This window comes from Drosophila melanogaster, chromosome X (genome assembly GCF_000001215.4).
Source record: "Drosophila melanogaster chromosome X".
Lineage (NCBI taxonomy): Eukaryota > Metazoa > Arthropoda > Insecta > Diptera > Drosophilidae > Drosophila > Drosophila melanogaster.
Genome location: NC_004354.4, coordinates 12,931,578 through 12,950,426, shown reverse-complemented (window position 1 = coordinate 12,950,426; position 18,849 = coordinate 12,931,578). Strand labels below are relative to the sequence as shown.

General features: G+C 36.8%; 1 protein-coding gene across 11 annotated transcripts in view, besides 1 other annotated feature; it reads right to left on the bottom strand.

Moving 5' to 3' along the window:
- Positions 1 to 9: 9 nt before the first annotated feature.
- fne (found in neurons) overlaps positions 10 to 18,849 on the bottom strand; it is a 32,941-nt gene continuing 14,101 nt past the window's right edge. Inside the window, exons 3-9 of one of the 11 annotated variants that reach the window (NM_001414105.1) lie at positions 11,185 to 11,412; positions 7,571 to 8,707; positions 7,297 to 7,341; positions 6,977 to 7,234; positions 6,671 to 6,914; positions 6,090 to 6,134; positions 10 to 5,261 (exon numbers count right to left, since the gene is read on the bottom strand). In NM_001414105.1, coding sequence (NP_001401059.1) covers positions 4,937 to 5,261; positions 6,090 to 6,134; positions 6,671 to 6,914; positions 6,977 to 7,234; positions 7,297 to 7,341; positions 7,571 to 7,769 — 1,116 coding nt within the window. In that variant the 5' untranslated portion in view covers positions 7,770 to 8,707; positions 11,185 to 11,412 and the 3' untranslated portion in view covers positions 10 to 4,936. Of the gene's footprint in view, positions 5,262 to 6,089; positions 6,135 to 6,670; positions 6,915 to 6,976; positions 7,235 to 7,296; positions 7,342 to 7,570; positions 8,708 to 8,978; positions 9,156 to 11,177; positions 11,911 to 18,849 lie in introns of those variants that run through there. The other 10 variants (NM_001414104.1, NM_001272569.1, NM_001103495.5 and 7 more) reach the window with 10 other exon arrangements.
- Positions 12,738 to 18,849: part of a mobile genetic element that runs on past the window's edge.

Below are 18,849 nucleotides of genomic sequence, written 5' to 3'. Positions count from 1 at the left end.
TTGGTTTTTGGTAAATTTTTCATTCAATTTTATTTCATTTTTTTGTGGATTTTCTCTTGTCATATTTTTTTTTATTTATTTTGTATACCATTGCTTGCCGGCTTTTTGTTGTTTTAGTTTTTGTGTTATCAAGTTTCGTTTGGATTTCGTTTTAAAATTTTTGTTTTTTGTTTATGAAAGAGCAAAAGAGCGTAGAACAAAACTAATACATACAATAAAATACAAATATAATAATAATTTACATACATTCATATAATTTATATGTACGAGTATAGTAAAATTTACGTTTTCATCTTATCGCTTTTGGTTTTTCAATATAAGTTATATAATAATATGCATCTAAATTTTGTGTCACCTTGGTATCATTTCCTTTACTGTGTGAGTGTGTGTGTGTGGGTGTGTAAGTGTGAACTGTTTGTGTCTGTGTTAGTTAGATATATTTTGCTGGTAAATACATACAAATATGCATATATCCATTTAGATGTATTAGAGGCCTGCAGAAATGACCGAAAATTTTAGAAAATTGTGAAACAATTTCGAATATTTTTCGAACTGAAGAATTCGCATTTCCTTTGTGCATCCTTGAGCTGCAATGTCCTGTGATCGAAAACATATTCATATTCATACAGGCCTCCAATATATTTTACGTTGTTGTATGTATTACATTAAGTTAGATCATTTCATTAGCTGCTGGGCGGTTTTTCGGGTTTGGATTGTGTGACTTGGAGTGTGTACAAAATCAATTGAAATAGTTCTACTCAGGGGCTACGAATACAATATCGAAATGTGATTAAGTAAGCATATTTAAAAGTAAGGTAAGTACATGGGTATGCGGTATATGGTTAACTAATTGGATAAGTACGATCGTAGGGTAATGCTGGTAAATAGGTGCTGCCCTTGGATTTGCACGAAAAGTATATTAATATGTGTACGATACGCTATAGACAATAATAATTAGCATACACAATCAAATGGATAATAATTAATTAAGTTTGAAGTTGAGTTATGATTTTTATTTTTTGCATTTTTTTATATTTATTTTGATTTGTGATCTTGTTCTTGCTCACACACACATATGTAGTTGGCTTACATATACATACATATGTATATAACGGTTATCGAGTTTTCTTATGCACAAAATTGATTTAAATATTCTTGCGATTTTTTTTTTTTCATTTAATTTATTTTAATTTATTTCTGTTTACTTAGTTACTTAGTTTGGTTTGGGCGCGTTCCGTCTGACAAAGCGGCTACGTATATTTTCTTGTCTTCTCCCTATTTTTTTTTTTTTTTTTTTTTTGTTATTTGTTTAAACTATCTGCTTGAATTTAGCAAGTAATTTAACATTCAACACTGATTACCGTGTTTTCTGCCTCAGGCGACCATTTAATTTTATTGAAATTTCTGGCATTCTAACGCTCTTTGGCTTTTAATGGCTTAATTCTGTAGATTTGCATAATCTGTCGCACGTTTTATCGATGCTTACACACTAAATTGAAGTTTCATATTCGCTAACTTGCATGCAATCTCGTCTTAGATTAGATTTTGGTATCGATGAAATCGCCTTAAGTGTCTAGATTTTAGTGTATATCAATAAAAATGTTGGAAGTTGATTTTCGGGTGTAGCTTCGGGAGGCGTCGCAAAATCGCTTCACTTTCACTTTCGGGTATTTTTGGGTTTTTTTTTTTTTTGGTTTTTTTGGGGTTTCCGTTCTAGACGATTTTCTCAGCTCAAATTCATTTCCGTTTTTGGTGTTGCTCTGTTTTCGATTTTCAATTCTGGATTCTGTCATCGGGGGCTATATTTCATATTTTCGCTATCCTGGCCATACAAGTAGACATGTACATCTATATATATATATAAATAAATATGTATTTGTTGTGTTTAATTTTTAAATGCATTTCATGCTTAGTTGATGATTTTCATTGTTGGGTTCAGTTATAGTTTTTGCATTCTGCTGTTCTTATTTATTTGGTTTTTTTGTTTTGTTTTCTTTTGCTAAAATGAATATCGAAGAACTTTCGCCAACTGATCGGTGTATGGATTTTGCGTGTATTTCTCATCTTCGGCTTTTATTTAGCTGAATTTTAAACTTATACGCTTCGGTTAATATGGGTGATTTTTTTTCATTTTTGTTTTTTTTTTTTTCGGGTAAATTGTAAGTGGCGGCGTAGGTGCCGTTAATGAATGTGACCGAGTCGCTGAGTTGCGATTTGTACAACTGCGTCATATAGTCGCCTTTCCCATACATATACATATACATACATATAGTATATATATAGTAAGTCAGCGTGGGCCAAAACAGCCAACTCGCGCCACATCTTCATATTGCTTTTGTGAATGACACACGCGCCTGCGCAGCAGCGTTGCGGCGGTTATTTTGCGGATATTACTTGATTACTTGATTATTCCATATGTCGTATTGAGTATTGAGTAGGTTAACTAGTCGCCGGGAAGTGGAAAACGAATCAGCAAGTGGAGACCTGTTCATTTTTTTTTGTGTCTTTGTCTTTAGTCTCGATGGCAAACTGCTTGCATAGGGCAGACCGGATATGAGAGGCCACTGCTTGCAAGCAGTCGCCTTTCGAGGACTTCCGGTCTATTTGCTGATTTCGCGTTTCTAGGTAATTTTAGGTATTTTTTTAATGTATTTCACATTGCTCATATTCCATTGAATTTCGCGTTTTCGCAGTGGTTTCTCTTGATTCTCTTATCCTTGTGTAATTTGTATATATCGTTATACATACATACTTAATACCTTAATAAATTTTACTATAAATCTTTGTTTAAAAAATTTTACATCATTTATGTTATATACTTAAAAATTTGGTGTTTTCAATTTGCTTTCGCAACTTCCTCTTTTCTTGAGTTCTTTTGTTTGGTTTTTCTTGGTTTGCCTAGTTTAAGGTTTGTTTGTTTTTTTTCTTGTGTTTATTATTTTTTATGGCCAATCGCCATGTAGATGTGGCCTGACCTTTCAGCCCTAAGTACACACAAAAAAAAATGTTTGCTTCCTAAAAATGTCTTAAGTTAAACTACAGACACACACATTGATTGTTGGTAGACTCTACGAAATGATCTCGGACTTGAAAACTAGACTATTGAAGTGGAAAATCGAATAAACAATCTTTAATTGAATTAATATAGATGCGCGTACATATAGTTCGTGTTTGATTATATATTTATTTATATAGGCGTAAAACTTAGTTAAAACTTAGTTATACGTTAGAGAGCGTTGAAACTTAATCTGTATTTTAATTATATCTGTATAAATGCGAGTGCTGTTGTTGTGTATTTGTTGTGTGGAGCGATTTTCACGGCTGAAGTTCCGATTTTAGCTGGCCATATTTCGATTCATCTTCAATCCGATCCAATTATTAAATGATCACTTCAACTGCGAAAGCGTTTTGCCTGCAATATTGCCAATTTTCAGGTGGGTACAGATTAGAGCTGGCAAGCCATCGTTAGTAATGATAATATTGAAATGAATCGCGAATATATTCTATAGGCATTTCTATTTCGAAAAAGATGGAGTCGAATAAAATAACCCAATCGATTCTATCGATCGAAGTCGTGCCAGCTCTAGTTTAGGTGTGCGTGTGTGTGGTGTTAGTTATTTGGGGAGAAAAGAAAACAAATTTTGTGTTTTAGTTTTTTGTGTTTTTTCATTTTTTTTTTTTGCATAGTTTTTGGAATAAGTCACACATTTATTTAATAATAAATATATATTTTTAGTTGTAGTTATGTTTTTTTTTTTTTTTTGTTTGCTTTTGTTTGGTTTCGCTTGGTTGCATTCAATAAGTTATAATAATTATAAAAATGGAATAATAAGTAGGCGTAATAATATATAATGTAATATAATATAATAAGTTTTCTTGGTTTCATTTACTTTGGTTTGCACTTGACGAATACGAATACGAATCTTAGACGACGAAAAAAAGATATTTAAATCTGGTTACATATATATATAATAATGATTACAAGTGAGTGTGTGTGTTTGGGTGCTTGGGGTTTTGTTTGTTACGTTTGGAGGATATATCGCGGCTATATCTTCGATTTTCGTTTCGTCTTCGAGTGTAAATCAAGGCGAATCGAATTAAATATAAGAGCTGAATAGCACTAGAATTAATGTAATGTAATGTAAGTTAGGGTTGCAAAACGAACACAAGATACAATACAATACAATACAATATTTTTTATGCATATCCATTATAATAAGTACTTAGGTAAGCTGAGAGAGTTATGCTGGTAGTTCCTAAATCAATAGACATTAAATCATTTGGTTAGCTTGTTTAAATACTTTGTTTAATTGAATATAATCGAATTGAATTACATATACATAAGTTTAAAAAAAAAAAAATAGTTACTATATATTGCGACTTAGATCATTTTCATTCATATTTTTGCGGTTTTTTATTTATCGTTTTTCGCTTTTTGTTTTTTATTTTGTTTTGTTTTGTTTTTCCTTTGACCCTATTACCTTCTCATTTTTCTCATTTGTCAATTTATAGACAGTTGTCGTCTGGCTCATCTCCTTTTTGTCTAAAGTTTTCCTTAGTTTCTGTGTTGTGTTTTTTGGTTGCCTCATTCAAGCTTTGTTTGTTTGTTGTTTGTTTGTTTTTTTTTTTTTGCATTTTTTCATTTCTTGGATTAGTTAATAAAATTAAATTATAGAGATGGAAATAAATCAATTTTCACTAAGATTTCATTAGAATTACAATCATAATAATTTCGTTTAGCGTACAAATCAAATGATAGACATATCATAAACTCGCGCTAAATTTCGCAATTTCGACTACACTGTCTTTGTCACATCATATCATCGTATCATATCATCATATCTTATCAGATCAGATCAATCTATAGTCTAGGTTGTTGTTAAATCAAACAGATCGTGGAGTATTGGAAAGGTCTAGTCCAGATTGGCTGGTTCGCCTAAGTGGTTTTGGTCTTGTTAGTCTTAAAGCTGACCTGCAGCACCCGATTGCCCAGGGTATAACCATTCAGCGACTGAATGGCCACCACGGCCTCATCGTAGTTGGTCATGGTCACGAATCCGAATCCCTTGCACTTGCTGGTCTGCAGATCCCGGATCACCTTCACCGATTGAACGGCACCGAATGGCCCGAATAGCTGCCACAGCACGTTCTCCTCGGTCTCCGGGGCCAGGTTATAGACGAATATGCACCATCCCGATCCAGTCATGGCATTTCCCGGTAAAATCGAATTGGCCAATAGATCGCCAGCCAGCGGTGAGTACCTAAAGTGCAGTTGCGATTCAAGCCGGTGGTGAGATAAAGGAAAATTAAATTAGTTATGTGCCAATCGTGCGATGTTCGACATCAATGTGAATTTTTAGATACTCTCCTAGGCCCTTCATTACACCTAACTAATCGATCGCCTGGTACATGCTAATTTAGTACAAATATATTATAAATTGGATACTCATTTTGAAAGTACCCACATTTAATTCCAGCTACTTTCACAGTTTTTAATATTGAAAAAAATATATTTCAAATGGGATTGCAGCTTATTAATTTTGCTCTCCGAATTTTTAAGGTGCATGCACTCAAAAATAAATTATAGTTCCTTACTCATAAAATTATTAAAGATTTCTGAATTTACTTCGTTATTTCTGAAATACACAGTAAATATGCGAATAATTATATTTTTTAATTCAAATTGATTACGATTAGATTTCTTCAACGTCTTCCTATTTTTATAATTTATATTTTATAGTATTTTTTTTTAACTTTGCTTATTTTTACGTAGTTATTGCTATTGTTTTTTTTTTTTTTTAATATTTAAAAAAGTAGTGAAATCATAACAACAAACATCATACTGGAATCAAAGTTAACGCTCACATGCAAACTAAAAAATTATATTGTTGTAAGCAAAAATGAACATAAATTATAAGTGGATAATACAGAACAAAAAAGGTATATACAATCACCGTTTAAAGGTATAAAAATTATTGCTAGACATTTATATATATTTTGTAAATATGTTTATATATTTTCAGCAAAAACAAATAATGAAACAAAGTAACAGCTCGCACAGATAAAATGAACAAGATCAATAAATTCACCTTTGTAGGCCCTTGTTAATCGCTAACATGGGACTCTTTCCAATGCTAAAAATGATGATAAAATTTATTATTTCGAAAAGACAAAGAAAGAAAAAGAAATAACGAAATGTTTTGGATAATAAATACAAATTAGTTAGTCAACGAAATGCTAAAAGATATGTATGTACGAACGGAAATAAAAAACTCGTTTCCACTTAACTCAGAAGTTAATACTTAATTAAAGAAAATACTTAATTTAAAGTTCAAATCAACCTTACAGCTTATTGCTAATTAGTTGATATAGATTGCTGATTGTATTGATAATCGGTTATGCCTATGCAACAATATCACAATTGTATCTTTAGTATTCAGTATTCAGGCTGTTTTAAGTTGATTTCGAAAGTTTCTAAATATCTCAAGTAATGCAAATCTCAAAATCTTTTGAGCTTGTTTTTCAAAAATCTTACAAATCACGCTTATCTTAAGATTCACTTATAAAAAAGTGTTTAAATTTTGGATTGAATGAATACTGAACCTAAGGATACGTTTTTCCCCCACATAGCTTAAAGAAGTCCCTACTTTTCTGTGATCTTAATACGAACCTAATGCGACCGGCGGAGGGCAGAGCTCCGGCCAAACGGCGAGTGGCCGCTGCCGCCTGTGGTGTCAAGTAGGCGGTAAGGGGCGGGGCAATTTGAGCCTTGGCGCTATTGCTCGGATTGTTGGCGAACTTGACGGTGATCGGTTCGGCATATCCTTTCGGGGTCTTGCCATTCAACTCCTGGATGGCTCGCTCGGCTTCGTTGCGCTGATCGAAGCGAATAAAACCGACACCCTTCGATAGACCTGCGAAATAATAATATGTTATTATTGTAATGAAACTAGTTAAGGTTGAGCTGAATACTCACCAGAAATATTATCACAGAGTATACGAGATGTAATTATTTTGCCAAACGAAGCAAACATCCCCTCCAAGTCTGGTTGTGATAGATTTTTCGGAAGACCCGATACATATAAATTAGCACCCTTAATAGATTCTGAGCTTGGACGGGCATATGATACTTTAATAACCTTATTCTGCAAACGCAGACCGTTCAGGGTGTTCACAGCCTTCTCAGCATCCTCGGCCCTGACGTAATTAACAAATCCATAGCCCAGACTCTGACCTGAATATATAATAGTATTATAATAATAGATATATTTATGATAATCGCTATGGAATACTTACCTTGCTGCAATGCCGGATTGAGAGCGGTCAACGATGCTGGCAAGACTGAAAAAAAAAAATAAATGCATAAACAAATTAGTTTAAATAACTATGGTTAAAAGTTCAATGAACAAGAGAAGAGCTGGCTGTAACTTACAGGTTGAACAATACTATCTTAAAGATTACTATATACAACAAAAACTAATTAAAATTTACAGCCAGCACTTCTCGGTGGTTTCAGAATATATATTTCGGGAATTCGGAATGAAATGTAGTAGCATTGGTTAATATTTACCCAAATTACCTGAGACTTTATCACGCACCAGTTTGCAACTCTCGAGCTCACCGATGCTGGAGAAGAGCGATCGCATCTCCTCCTGCGTCATGGTTTGCGGCAGATAGTTGACAATCAAATTGGTGCGCGACTCATCATTGCTGCCATCCACGGATCCGTTGGCACTGCCGTTCTTCACAATATCCATGGCGTTGGTCATTGTGATTGTGGTTCTGAAATCCGGTCCTGATTTCGTCCTTTTTGGTTAGTAGTTAATCTCACTGCTCGGTTGGTATTCGCTTACAAGTTAGAGCTGCTCGTTTTTTTTTTTTGGGGGGGGGCGGTATTTTCAGCGCTTTGCACAAGTCCCGCCTAAAGTTAGGTTTTTTTTCCGCAGATTTTATTTGGGCTTTTTTCTGGGGGGTTTTAGATCAACTACGATCGCGAAAAAAATGTATTTGCTTTTTAAGTTAAGTTTAGAGCGCTCTCTCTCTCTGTCTAAAACGTTTAAAATTTAATTTATGCTTGAATTAGGTCTTAATTTGATTTGTGTGTTTTTTGTTCTTATGTCTTTCTTTTGTTTTCGTTTAGATAAAAGAGTAAATTTTGCTAAATGTGTTTACTTCTTATTTTCTTTTTGCTTCTCCGAATTTTAAAGATTATTATGATCTTTAGTTGTGGGTTTTTGGTTTTGTTTGTTTTTCGTTTTCTTTGTTATTTTTTTATAAAATTGCAAAAATGCAAAAAGATAGCAATAATTTGTTTTGGTTTTTTTCGTTTTATTATACTTTTACTAAATTTGCGCTGGTTTATTTGGTTTTTTTCTTTGACTGGAACTTAGCTTTGGTTTTCAAATATACATTCATATATCGTATATATATATATATTTAGTTAGTTGTGTTATCCGTTATCCTCTTGTGTATATATATATATATATACCGCTTGAATATGATTATTCGTTAATGTTTGCGTTAAATTAATAGTAGTTGGTTTTATTTGGTGGTGTTTGGTTTTTTGTTGACTTTTCCTTCGTATTTCCTTTCGACTCGTCTGTTTGCTTTTCCCTCTGCGGTTAAAAAATTTCCCTCTTTCTCGGTGATCCGTTTATTTCCTCTGATAAATGATGGCTGTTCGATTGCTCGCTCGTTTTCACTCAATCTGCAAAATAGATGCAATATTGTAGTTAAAGAGTGTTTAAAAAATTCTCAAAGCATAAGAAACGTTAACTTGAAAGTAAAATTACAAGATTGAAACAACATATTGCGTAGCCCATCTTTAAACTGAATTAATTTCACTGGACTGCACAAACACAATGCTCTAATTTAGCAGCTCACTGTGATAGCATCGTTTCGGGGGTAATAAAATCAGTTCTTTAGCACTTTTAAGTTTAGAAAATTCCTTTTTTAAAATTGTGCTGTATTTCACGGACCATGCAATTTGGCAATATGGTTGCTATCCCGATAAAAAGTGCCAGATAAGCGTGTTTCACACACGGCTTGCCAAGGACATCGAGTGACTACTGTCACCAACACCACCACCATCATTACCATCACCAGCAGCACCACCACCTTTCCCACTACAGTGAACACCACTCCCACTCCTACCCCGATTTTTTTTTTCACAGACAAGGGTAAGTCAAAGCGGAAATCTGTTTATCAAACAACAATGCGACTCCAATGGGTTTTTTCTCTCACACTTTTTTTTTGTTTTTTTTTTGTCAGCACAAAATGCTCGCCTAATGGCTTGGAATTTAATTAAATCGCTGTAAGTTGTATGTGATATGGAGTCCCATGTGTAATGTCCTGATATATAATATGAATCGAAGGACGCTTACCCTGCATAATGAACATTTAGTGCTCTCTTCATTGCACATTCACGACATTCGGCTGAGAACAATGGCAAATGGTTACCAAGTAGCATAAAAAAAACGTGTCAAATGGTAACTTCAGTTTATTAGAAAAAAACGAAATGTAATAAGATTGCTACCATGAACATTGCGGAAATTACATTGGTAATGGAGAAAGTAGGTAGGGTGCACAAAAAAGTCACCATTAGCTAAAAAGTTCTATTCTTATATTTAAAATTCATATGTATTAGCTTCAATTCAAATTCAATGCTATTTTATACATTGATATATTAATACTATTATTCAAAAAAATCTTTCAAAATGAAGAATTCACTTGAAGGGACGAAAACCAATAGCAATTACATTTCCTAGTTCGTATTAGAATAGTCAAATATCCTTCTGATTTGTACACTTTTGTTTCCAATTTGAATTTCGTTAGGGGTTGAAAGAGCGAAAAGAAGTACTTCCTAGATCCTGGCCGCCGGCATCGATGTATGTGTGAATGTGAGCTAGTGTGCGTCTTTGTGTGTGTGTATGTGTGTTCGTGAAAGGACTGCATTGAAAATAGGGTAAAAACCTGACGCGAAAAACAAACAAACGGGCCGCATGTCCTGCCATAATGTCCTGTTTGGGCCGGGGTCATTGAACCGCCGGGTGGCCGTGTTTGGGCTTAGGTTTCGGTTTTTCACTTTTCCGCCAGCGTCTCAGCCACATTGCCCACTCCCATTCGTGGTGTGCCTTTATTTCGCTCTGTGCAGGGATCGTGGCATGTCAAATGAGGTTTGGCTCCCAACAGCTAACAGCTGTTACTGCGTTCGTTGAACCCGACAAAAGGTGCAATACTGGGTTAAAAGGCAAACGCACTGAAAGAAATTCTATTGAAATCTCTTAAAAGAAGTGACGATCGAGCAGAGCAACAACATTACCACATCATGTTGAATGTATTTTTTTAAAGATTATAATAAATTCATAAAATTTGAGCATATTCGTATAACTCTCAGATGCTTTTTCGCGCAGTGTACTGAAGGTGAGCACCGAGATGAAAAGAAAATTGCACAAAAGCCATGACGAACAAAAGGAAGTGCAGTGGAAATGCCAGGGGATGCTGGATTCAAGCCGGTTACATCCTTTAATTGCGCAGCATGGCGTGACACAGGATAATGCATACGACCCCCATAACAGCCCCCACCACCCACCGCCCAGCGCATAGCCCAGTGAAAAGAAGCCGGCGAAGGAGAAGCAAAAAATGTGTAATTGACACTTTTGCGCCGATATCTGTGACCTCATTTGCGAATGTGTGTCGCCTGGCATTTGTCGAGGGCCTTGAGGAGGGTCAGGATACACATATATGACTCCTCAAGTCCCTGAAAAGAATAACAGAGTCCTTAAAGGGAATATTCACTAGACAGGGCATGCGGAAAGCGGGATCACTTAAAGAGTTGCCCGTTATCTGTTTCAATTACTTAAATCCATTTGTATTTTTCAAAATGGGAAGAATTGAGAAATGGGATGAATAAAATACTATATAAAATACATTATAAGATTATTACTAAAAGCTATAATAGAAGGCAACCTAATACGTAATTTAAGTGCTATTTTCATTCTGTTTGTTTGTATATAGCAAAACTTTGCAACGCAACGCCGTTGAAAGAAAAACAAATACGAAATGTCATGGAAATTTTCAATGGCGCCCCCACATATCGATTTATTTTGTTTGGCTCCTTGGGCTAAGAATGAATACACAATGATGGCTGGATAAAGTTGATTAGATCATGGCATTACCACTTACGTGCTTCGCTGGCGAGACGAAATCGAAAAAGTTGTGGGAGCGAGGTGCGTTTAAGAAGTTACACTGTCATACAGTGTGTTCTAATGGGGAGCGGGGAATTGAGTCCGACTGACTATATAATAGATGTATATTGATTGCACAAAAAGGACTTTCTTTCGCGTCGACTCGCTCTCTCACTCGTTCGCTCTCTTTTTGGTCTGCACGCTCCTTTGTCCAACGATTTCCTGGCTATATAGTATATATATATATATATCATATATATCATATATGTGTAGCGTAGTAGTTTATAGACAGACACTCGAAGCACTCACTCGAAAAAAATGCGAAAGAAAATTGAAATCGGAATTTGACTAGGGTCTGTGAGATAACAATTGCAAACTCTTCTTGTGCCCAGCGACTTTTTTTTTTGCCAAGTGTTCTATAATATGGAATTATATATTGCACGATGATCGAAGTCGAGTCCCGGGAATTGCACGGTTGTATTGCTTGGTTTGGTTTTTGGTTTCTAGTTTTCTAGTTTGTTTTGTTTTTTTAGGTAAAAAACCGAGAACACAACAAATTCGTAACTGAACATACATATATAGAAGTATATATACAACACAAAAACCGGTGCAGAGGAGTAAAAAATTATAAATGAATGTTCTCGAACGAGAAACACAACCGAATGGAATCAAACCGAACGAAAGCAACGAACGAACACGTACGACTGAATCGAATAGAGGAATACGGCGTCAGGACTTGCCTTTCAGAACGAAACATCTCTATACCCATACATGTGTATGTGAATACGTACATATACATACATTGCCTAGCTAGCCGTATTCTTGCATCCTTGTCGCCGCCCCCCAAAGTTGTGATGGGTGCAACAGAGACGCAGCGATCCGGCGGAATGAAAGAGAGCGACAGGCCTTACCACCACCAGCGAATATCCTTGCACCAGTCCATCTCTCTCTCTCTCTCTCTCTCTCTCTCGCTTTATCTCTCTAGCTATCCCTGTCTCCCTCTAAAGTCTTGCCGGTACACACCCTTTTTGGGAGAGCGGCTAGAGAGCGCAGGACACGCACACAGGCAGCCAAACAAAAAGGGGGGCAAGTCAGGCAAGTGAGGCGGGGAAGCAGAGTCCTTGCACAAAAAAAAAAATTTGCAAATTTTAAATTTACATTGCGGCAAACGAAACTCTTTCAAAATGGAAAAATTTAGTTTAAAAATAGATTTTTAGGATATTATAAATAGAATGGTAAATGTCTTAACAATTATGTATATCAAGCTTAAGCATATATATATATTTTCCAATTTAAGTAACATAAGTCACTATGCATTGTTTTAGTTAAATTACCTAAAAAGAAATGTAAGTGTACGTTTTGCTGTTGGTGTGAGAGCAGCGGTACGAAAACTTGACTCAATGTGAATGATGCAAATTATATCAGGCTGAGATAATGGGACAGGACTCTCCCCCTACAAAACGAAAAGTCGACCAATGTTTTTGTCTGAGCATCGGGGAAAACATGAGAAAATCAAGGGATTTAATGGTCATATATACATACATACATACAAGTTATTGCCCTGCAATTGATTCTCTAACATCTTGTGGTTCCACATAGTCTCCGCTGCCATCAACGCCAACGAACGGTTAAGCGCGACATCGACACTTCTGCGCTGCGCCGCGGCCGACGCCTGCTGCGCCGCTGCCGACGACTTCACTTGATTGCTAGGGACTTAGGGAAACATTTTGTACGCTAGATTTAGTTTCAAATGATAAATTGCAATAAACGGTCGCTTGCGATCTTCAAAATCAAATCGATAACTGTAATTATTAACTGGCGCCCGAACAGGGACCAGCGAATAAACGCGAACGAAAGACAAAATTCTAAGTCGCGGAGCAAAATCAAAATTTTGCTAAAAAATATTCGTTGGTTAAATTGTGCCGAAGAAACTCCCGCGAGTTATTAACAAACAAAATTCACGGTCGGCTATAAAATAAAATTGTTTGAGAAAAAAACAGATTTTCCGGAAGAGGAAAATACTTATCGGCATAGCATTGCCCATTGGTGGATCACAGTTTCTGTCAGGCCAGCCCGCAGAAAACCTTCTTTGGAGTGCTGACGTGGATTCCCCAGTAGCCCAGGCAAAAAGGACAACATTCACCCAGCCAGGAGGAGTGACCGCAACAATTCTATGTTAAATAAATGCAAAACGAAGAACAGCAATTTCATCGAAAAGGAGAAGGAAAAGTAGAAGTAGAACGCCGAGAATAACGGAACTACAGAAGAGCAACACGGATAACAGTTAACAGTGCAACCCAAAACGTAACGGCAGAGGTAAAGACGACGAACGGCAGAGAACGGCTGCGTGAACCAAAGTGCAGACAAGAAGGAAAAAAAAAGAACAACAACAGCACAGCCGTAGCAGCAGCAGCAGCCCGCCAAAAAGAACAGGAATAAGAACACGTTGACGACGAAGAAGCTGAAGCTGAAACAACCGAAGAGGAGGCAGAGAGACTACAAGAACCTGGAAAGTACACTGGAAAAAACATCAGCAATTTGAAATTCAGGCATCCACCCATAATAAACCATAAGTATACCAAAAAAAAAAAAAAAAAAAAAAAATTTAAGTATATTATTATTATTATATTATTATTATAATATTATTATTATTATTATATTTTTATTATTATATTATTAGTATTATATTATTATTATTATATTATTATTATTATATTATTATTATTACATTATTATTATTATATTATTATTATTATTTTATTATTATTATTGATATTATTATTAATACTATATTTTCAACCCAGTTCCTAGAGATCTTCTGAAAGGAAAATTTTCCTATTTACTGTTCCTTTCTGGTACACTGTTCTCAAAGCAAAATAACCGCGGTGAGCTAAAATTTATTGCATGCAAAAATAAAAAAAAAATATAAAAATAAAAAATAAAAAAACAAAAACAAAAGATAAATAAGCAAACACATACACACGCATTCCATATTTTCTGCCCACAACTTTTGTTAAGTTCAAATTGGTTTAGGCTTGTTTTGTGCAGGTGTTGTCCGAATTAAAAATCAGTATGGCAAATCCTAATAATATAATAAGACCATCAGCTTTTAGTTCAAACGAAAGACCGGTGCCCTCAGAAAGACACGACCTGCCTGAACAGCATCGCGTAGACATGAGTGTCGAACAGTTGACAGCATTAATTGGCCAAACGGTGGCCCAAGTTTTACCTGGATTGATAAAACAAATGAACAACAATACTCTTGACTTTACTGACGTGAGCGACCAGGTCGTCGAGCCCGAATACAGAAATAATTTAGCGGACTTTGACAGGGTGCCTGATATCGTAAAATCGATCAGGGAATTCTCTGGAAATCCAGCAGAATTCGGGTCTTGGAAAAAGAGCGTTGATAGAATCATGGAGACTTATACCCCATTTGTGGGTACTCCAAAATATTATGGTATACTTCATACCATAAGAAATAAAATTGTTGGAAGTGCTGATGTGGCACTCGAGTCCTACAGCATTCCGCTGGACTGGAAGGCCATGTCGAGATGTCTCACTCTGCATTACGCAGATAAACGGGACATAACTACCTTGGAATACCAAATGTCAACTTTGGTTCAAGGCCACCAGCAGTCGGTGGAAGACTTCCACCAAGACGTCTACAAAAATCTGTCGCTTATTCTAAATAAAGTCGGCTGCATGCAAATGAGCCGAGAATCCGAGCACTTTGTTACAAAAATGTACAGAGAAAAAGCTCTGGATACTTTTATCAGAGGCCTTCGAGGAGATTTACCTCGCCTTTTGGCAATAAAAGAGCCAGCTGATCTCCCCTCAGCTTTACATTATTGCCTTAAACTTGAAAATCAAACTTTCAGGTCAAACCATGCGGCGAATAAGGGTCAACAGTCGAGTTTCAGAGGAAACGAAAAACCCATTCCGGCACCCCGCAATTTTCAGCCGTCGAATGCCTTTGGCCATCGACAGCCTCCACCGGTCCCTCCACGACATCCCATGAGGAGACCTCCACAATATTTAGGCCAGCCATTCCCGGCGCCAAGGCAACACGTGTCTAACTTCGGTAATGCACCGTTCATTCCACCCCGACAAAACTATCAACAGCAATGGCAACAATACAATGCCCCACCCCGTCCCTTTGCGACCAAACCACAACCAAGACCAGAACCAATGGACGTGGACGGCAGTGTACAGACGCGAAACATTAATTATATGAATAGACCACACTCGGACATAAACAAACGACAAAAGAACTACAACATCCAAACAGTGAACATGAGACAGCCAAGTATTGAAGTAACTGGGTCCAGTTCAAGCATGACAGGCTATCAACGGTCGATGCAAGATTATGAAACCCAGAACAATATAAACGGCACACTAAATGAATACTGTGATGGACAAATAGACAATTTGGACAGCGAACAACGAGACCACGTGTTGCATTTTTTAGAGTAGAAGACTCCTCACTACCATACTTCGAATGTAGAGTGGGGAGTGGAAAGGTTTTAAGGGTGTTGATTGACACAGGCTCTAATAAAAATTACATCCAGCCCAATTTGGTGACGAACGCGATACCAAATAACAAGCCTTACATAGCTGATACTCCAGGCGGTGATGTAAAAATATCGCATTACAAAAGAGCAAGCCTTTTCGATTTCGAAATAAAATTTTTTTTGTTACCAACGCTGAAGACTTTTGACGCCATACTTGGCAAAGACACAATGAAGGGAATGGGAGCGCAAATTGATTTGAAGAACCTAACCATGACACTGGAAAACGGGAAAAGAGTTGTTCTCAAAGAAAAACAGTTCGAGGCTGTTAGCACAATTAGTCCGAGAATAAAACACTTAGAGGTGGAACAGAGAATGATATTGAATAAAATAATTGATTCGTATCCAGGTCTCTTCGCAGACCCGAATCAAAAACTAACCTACACAACAAGTGTAAGGGCAGCAATCCGAACTATATCGGATACGCCAATATACTCAAAATTCTATCAGTACCCAATGTCTCTTAAAGACGAGGTACACAAACAAATTTCCGAACTTTTACACGATGGAATCATTCGACCCTCAAGGTCACCTTACAATTCACCAGTGTGGATTGTACCAAAAAAACTCGACTCCTCTGGCAAGAAAAAATACAGGGTGGTAATTGACTATCGAAAACTTAACATGGTAACGGTAGCGGACAGATACCCTATCCCTGACATTAATGAAGTGTTGGCCCAATTGGGAGACAACAAGATTTTCTCAGTGCTCGATCTGAAAAGTGGGTTTCATCAGATTCTTTTAAAGGAATCTGATATCGAAAAGACCGCCTTCTCCATCAATAATGGAAAATATGAGTTTACACGACTCCCATTCGGTCTGAAAAATGCACCGTCAATTTTCCAGCGCGCACTGGACGATATTCTTCACGAACATATCGGTAAGATATGTTTCATTTATATTGACGACATCATCATCTTTAGTAAAGATGATGAAACACATTACCAGAACCTTGACACTATTTTCAGAACTCTTCAGCAAGCCAACATGAAATGTCAGTTGGATAAATGCGAGTTCATGAAGAGAAAAGTGGAGTTCCTAGGCTTCGTCGTGTCCGACAAGGGCATTGAAACCAGCCCAACCAAGGTACAGGCAATCTCAGACTTTCCAATTCCAAGGACACTCAAAGAACTGAGATCATTCTTGGGATTATCCGGATATTACAGGCGATTTATTCCTAACTACGCTAAGTTAGCAAAACCACTTAGCTCGCTTTTGAGAGGGGAGGATGGTCGAATTTCCAGGACATTATCGTCAAAAAAATCCGTCTCCCTTAATCGCGAAGCAATAGAAGCCTTCAAGAAATTGAAGAGCAGCTTGGTTTCTCCAGACGTAATACTCCACTACCCGGACTTTAAGAAAGAATTTCACCTAACAACGGATGCTTCCAATTTCGCAGTAGGTGCTGTTCTTTCACAAGAGAACAGACCCATCTCATTTTTATCGAGAACACTCTCGAAGGCGGAAGAAAATTATGCCACGAATGAGAAGGAAATGTTAGCCATTATCTGGGCTCTAAAAAAGCTAAAAATTTACCTTTACGGTAAAGCAAAGGTGAAAATCTTTACTGACCATCAGCCTTTGACCCATTCTCTCAGTAGTTGGAATGGAAATGCGAGGATTAAGAGATGGAAAGCATACCTTGAGGAATATGACTACGAAATTTTCTACAAGCCAGGCAGAGAAAATACTGTAGCCGACGCTCTGTCCAGAGGACCGACAGTCGAACAAATTAACACAGTAGCCTCAACAATGCACAGCTCTGACAGTTCGAGCCATGGGCTGATACCTAGCGTTGAAGCCCCGATAAACGCATTCAAGAATCAAATTTTCTTCAGGGAGTCCGAGTCAGAGAACTACTCATTTAGCATTCCATTCCCGACATTTCAAAGGCATTTAGTAGATCGCAACTTGTTCACACCCGATAGTCTCTTGTCAGATTTGAAAGAATATCTTAACCCATCCGTGATTAATGGAATTTTCACATCCGAGGATGTAATGGGGAAAATTCAAATTCTCTACCCCATCCATTTTCAGGGTTTCAAGATTAGATTCTGCCAAAGCAAAGTCAAAGACCTTGTTAACGAAGCCGAACAAGAGGAAGAAATACTTAGGACACATAACAGAGCACACAGAAATGCTGTGGAAAATAAAGCTCAGTTGTCCGAAAGAGTATACTTTCCTAAAATGAGGAAAAAAGTTTCGGCTATCGTGAATCAGTGTTTGGTGTGTAAGACTGCTAAATATGACAGACATCCCACGCATCCAGAAATAAGACAAACTCCCTTGCCAGAATACCCCGGACAAATTATTCATATTGACATCTACTCGACAGAACGACATCTGGTGCTCACGGCGATTGATAAATTTTCCAAACTGGCCATGGGAAGAGTTATCAAATCCAAAGCTGTAGAAGACATTAGGAAAGCCCTAAGAGATATCGTGTTTTATTATGGAGTGCCTAAATTAATAGTAATGGACAATGAAAAGTCCCTCAACTCAGCCTCTATCAAATTCATGTTGACAGACCAGCTGGGTATTGAGCTCTACAAAGCACCTCCGTATAAGAGTACAGTAAATGGACAGATAGAAAGATTTCACTCCACACTCTCTGAAATAATGAGATGTTTGAAAGGAGATGGAACACATAGGGGCTTCGAGGAACTTCTCGATAGGGCCATCTATGAATATAACTACACTGTCCATTCTGTCACAAAAAAACGACCTCTAGAGGTGTTCTTCGGCAGGATAGCTACCGTAGCTCCAGAAAAATATGAACAAGCTAGACTGGACAATATAGACCGACTTAGGCAAAAACAGGAAACCGACATAGAATACCACAACCGGACAAGAAAGCCCATAAAAACCTATATCAAAGGGCAAGAAATTTTCGTTAGGGTTAATACAAGATTAGGTTCTAAGTTATCAAGTAGATTTAGGAAGGAACTAGTTAAGGAAGACCGAAGTACCACAATATTAACAGAATCAGGGAAATTAGTACATAAAAGTAACATAAGATCATGATTGCTTCAGAATAATTACTGTGGCCACATCGATAGACAAGTAGAACATAGAAACATTAAACATACTGA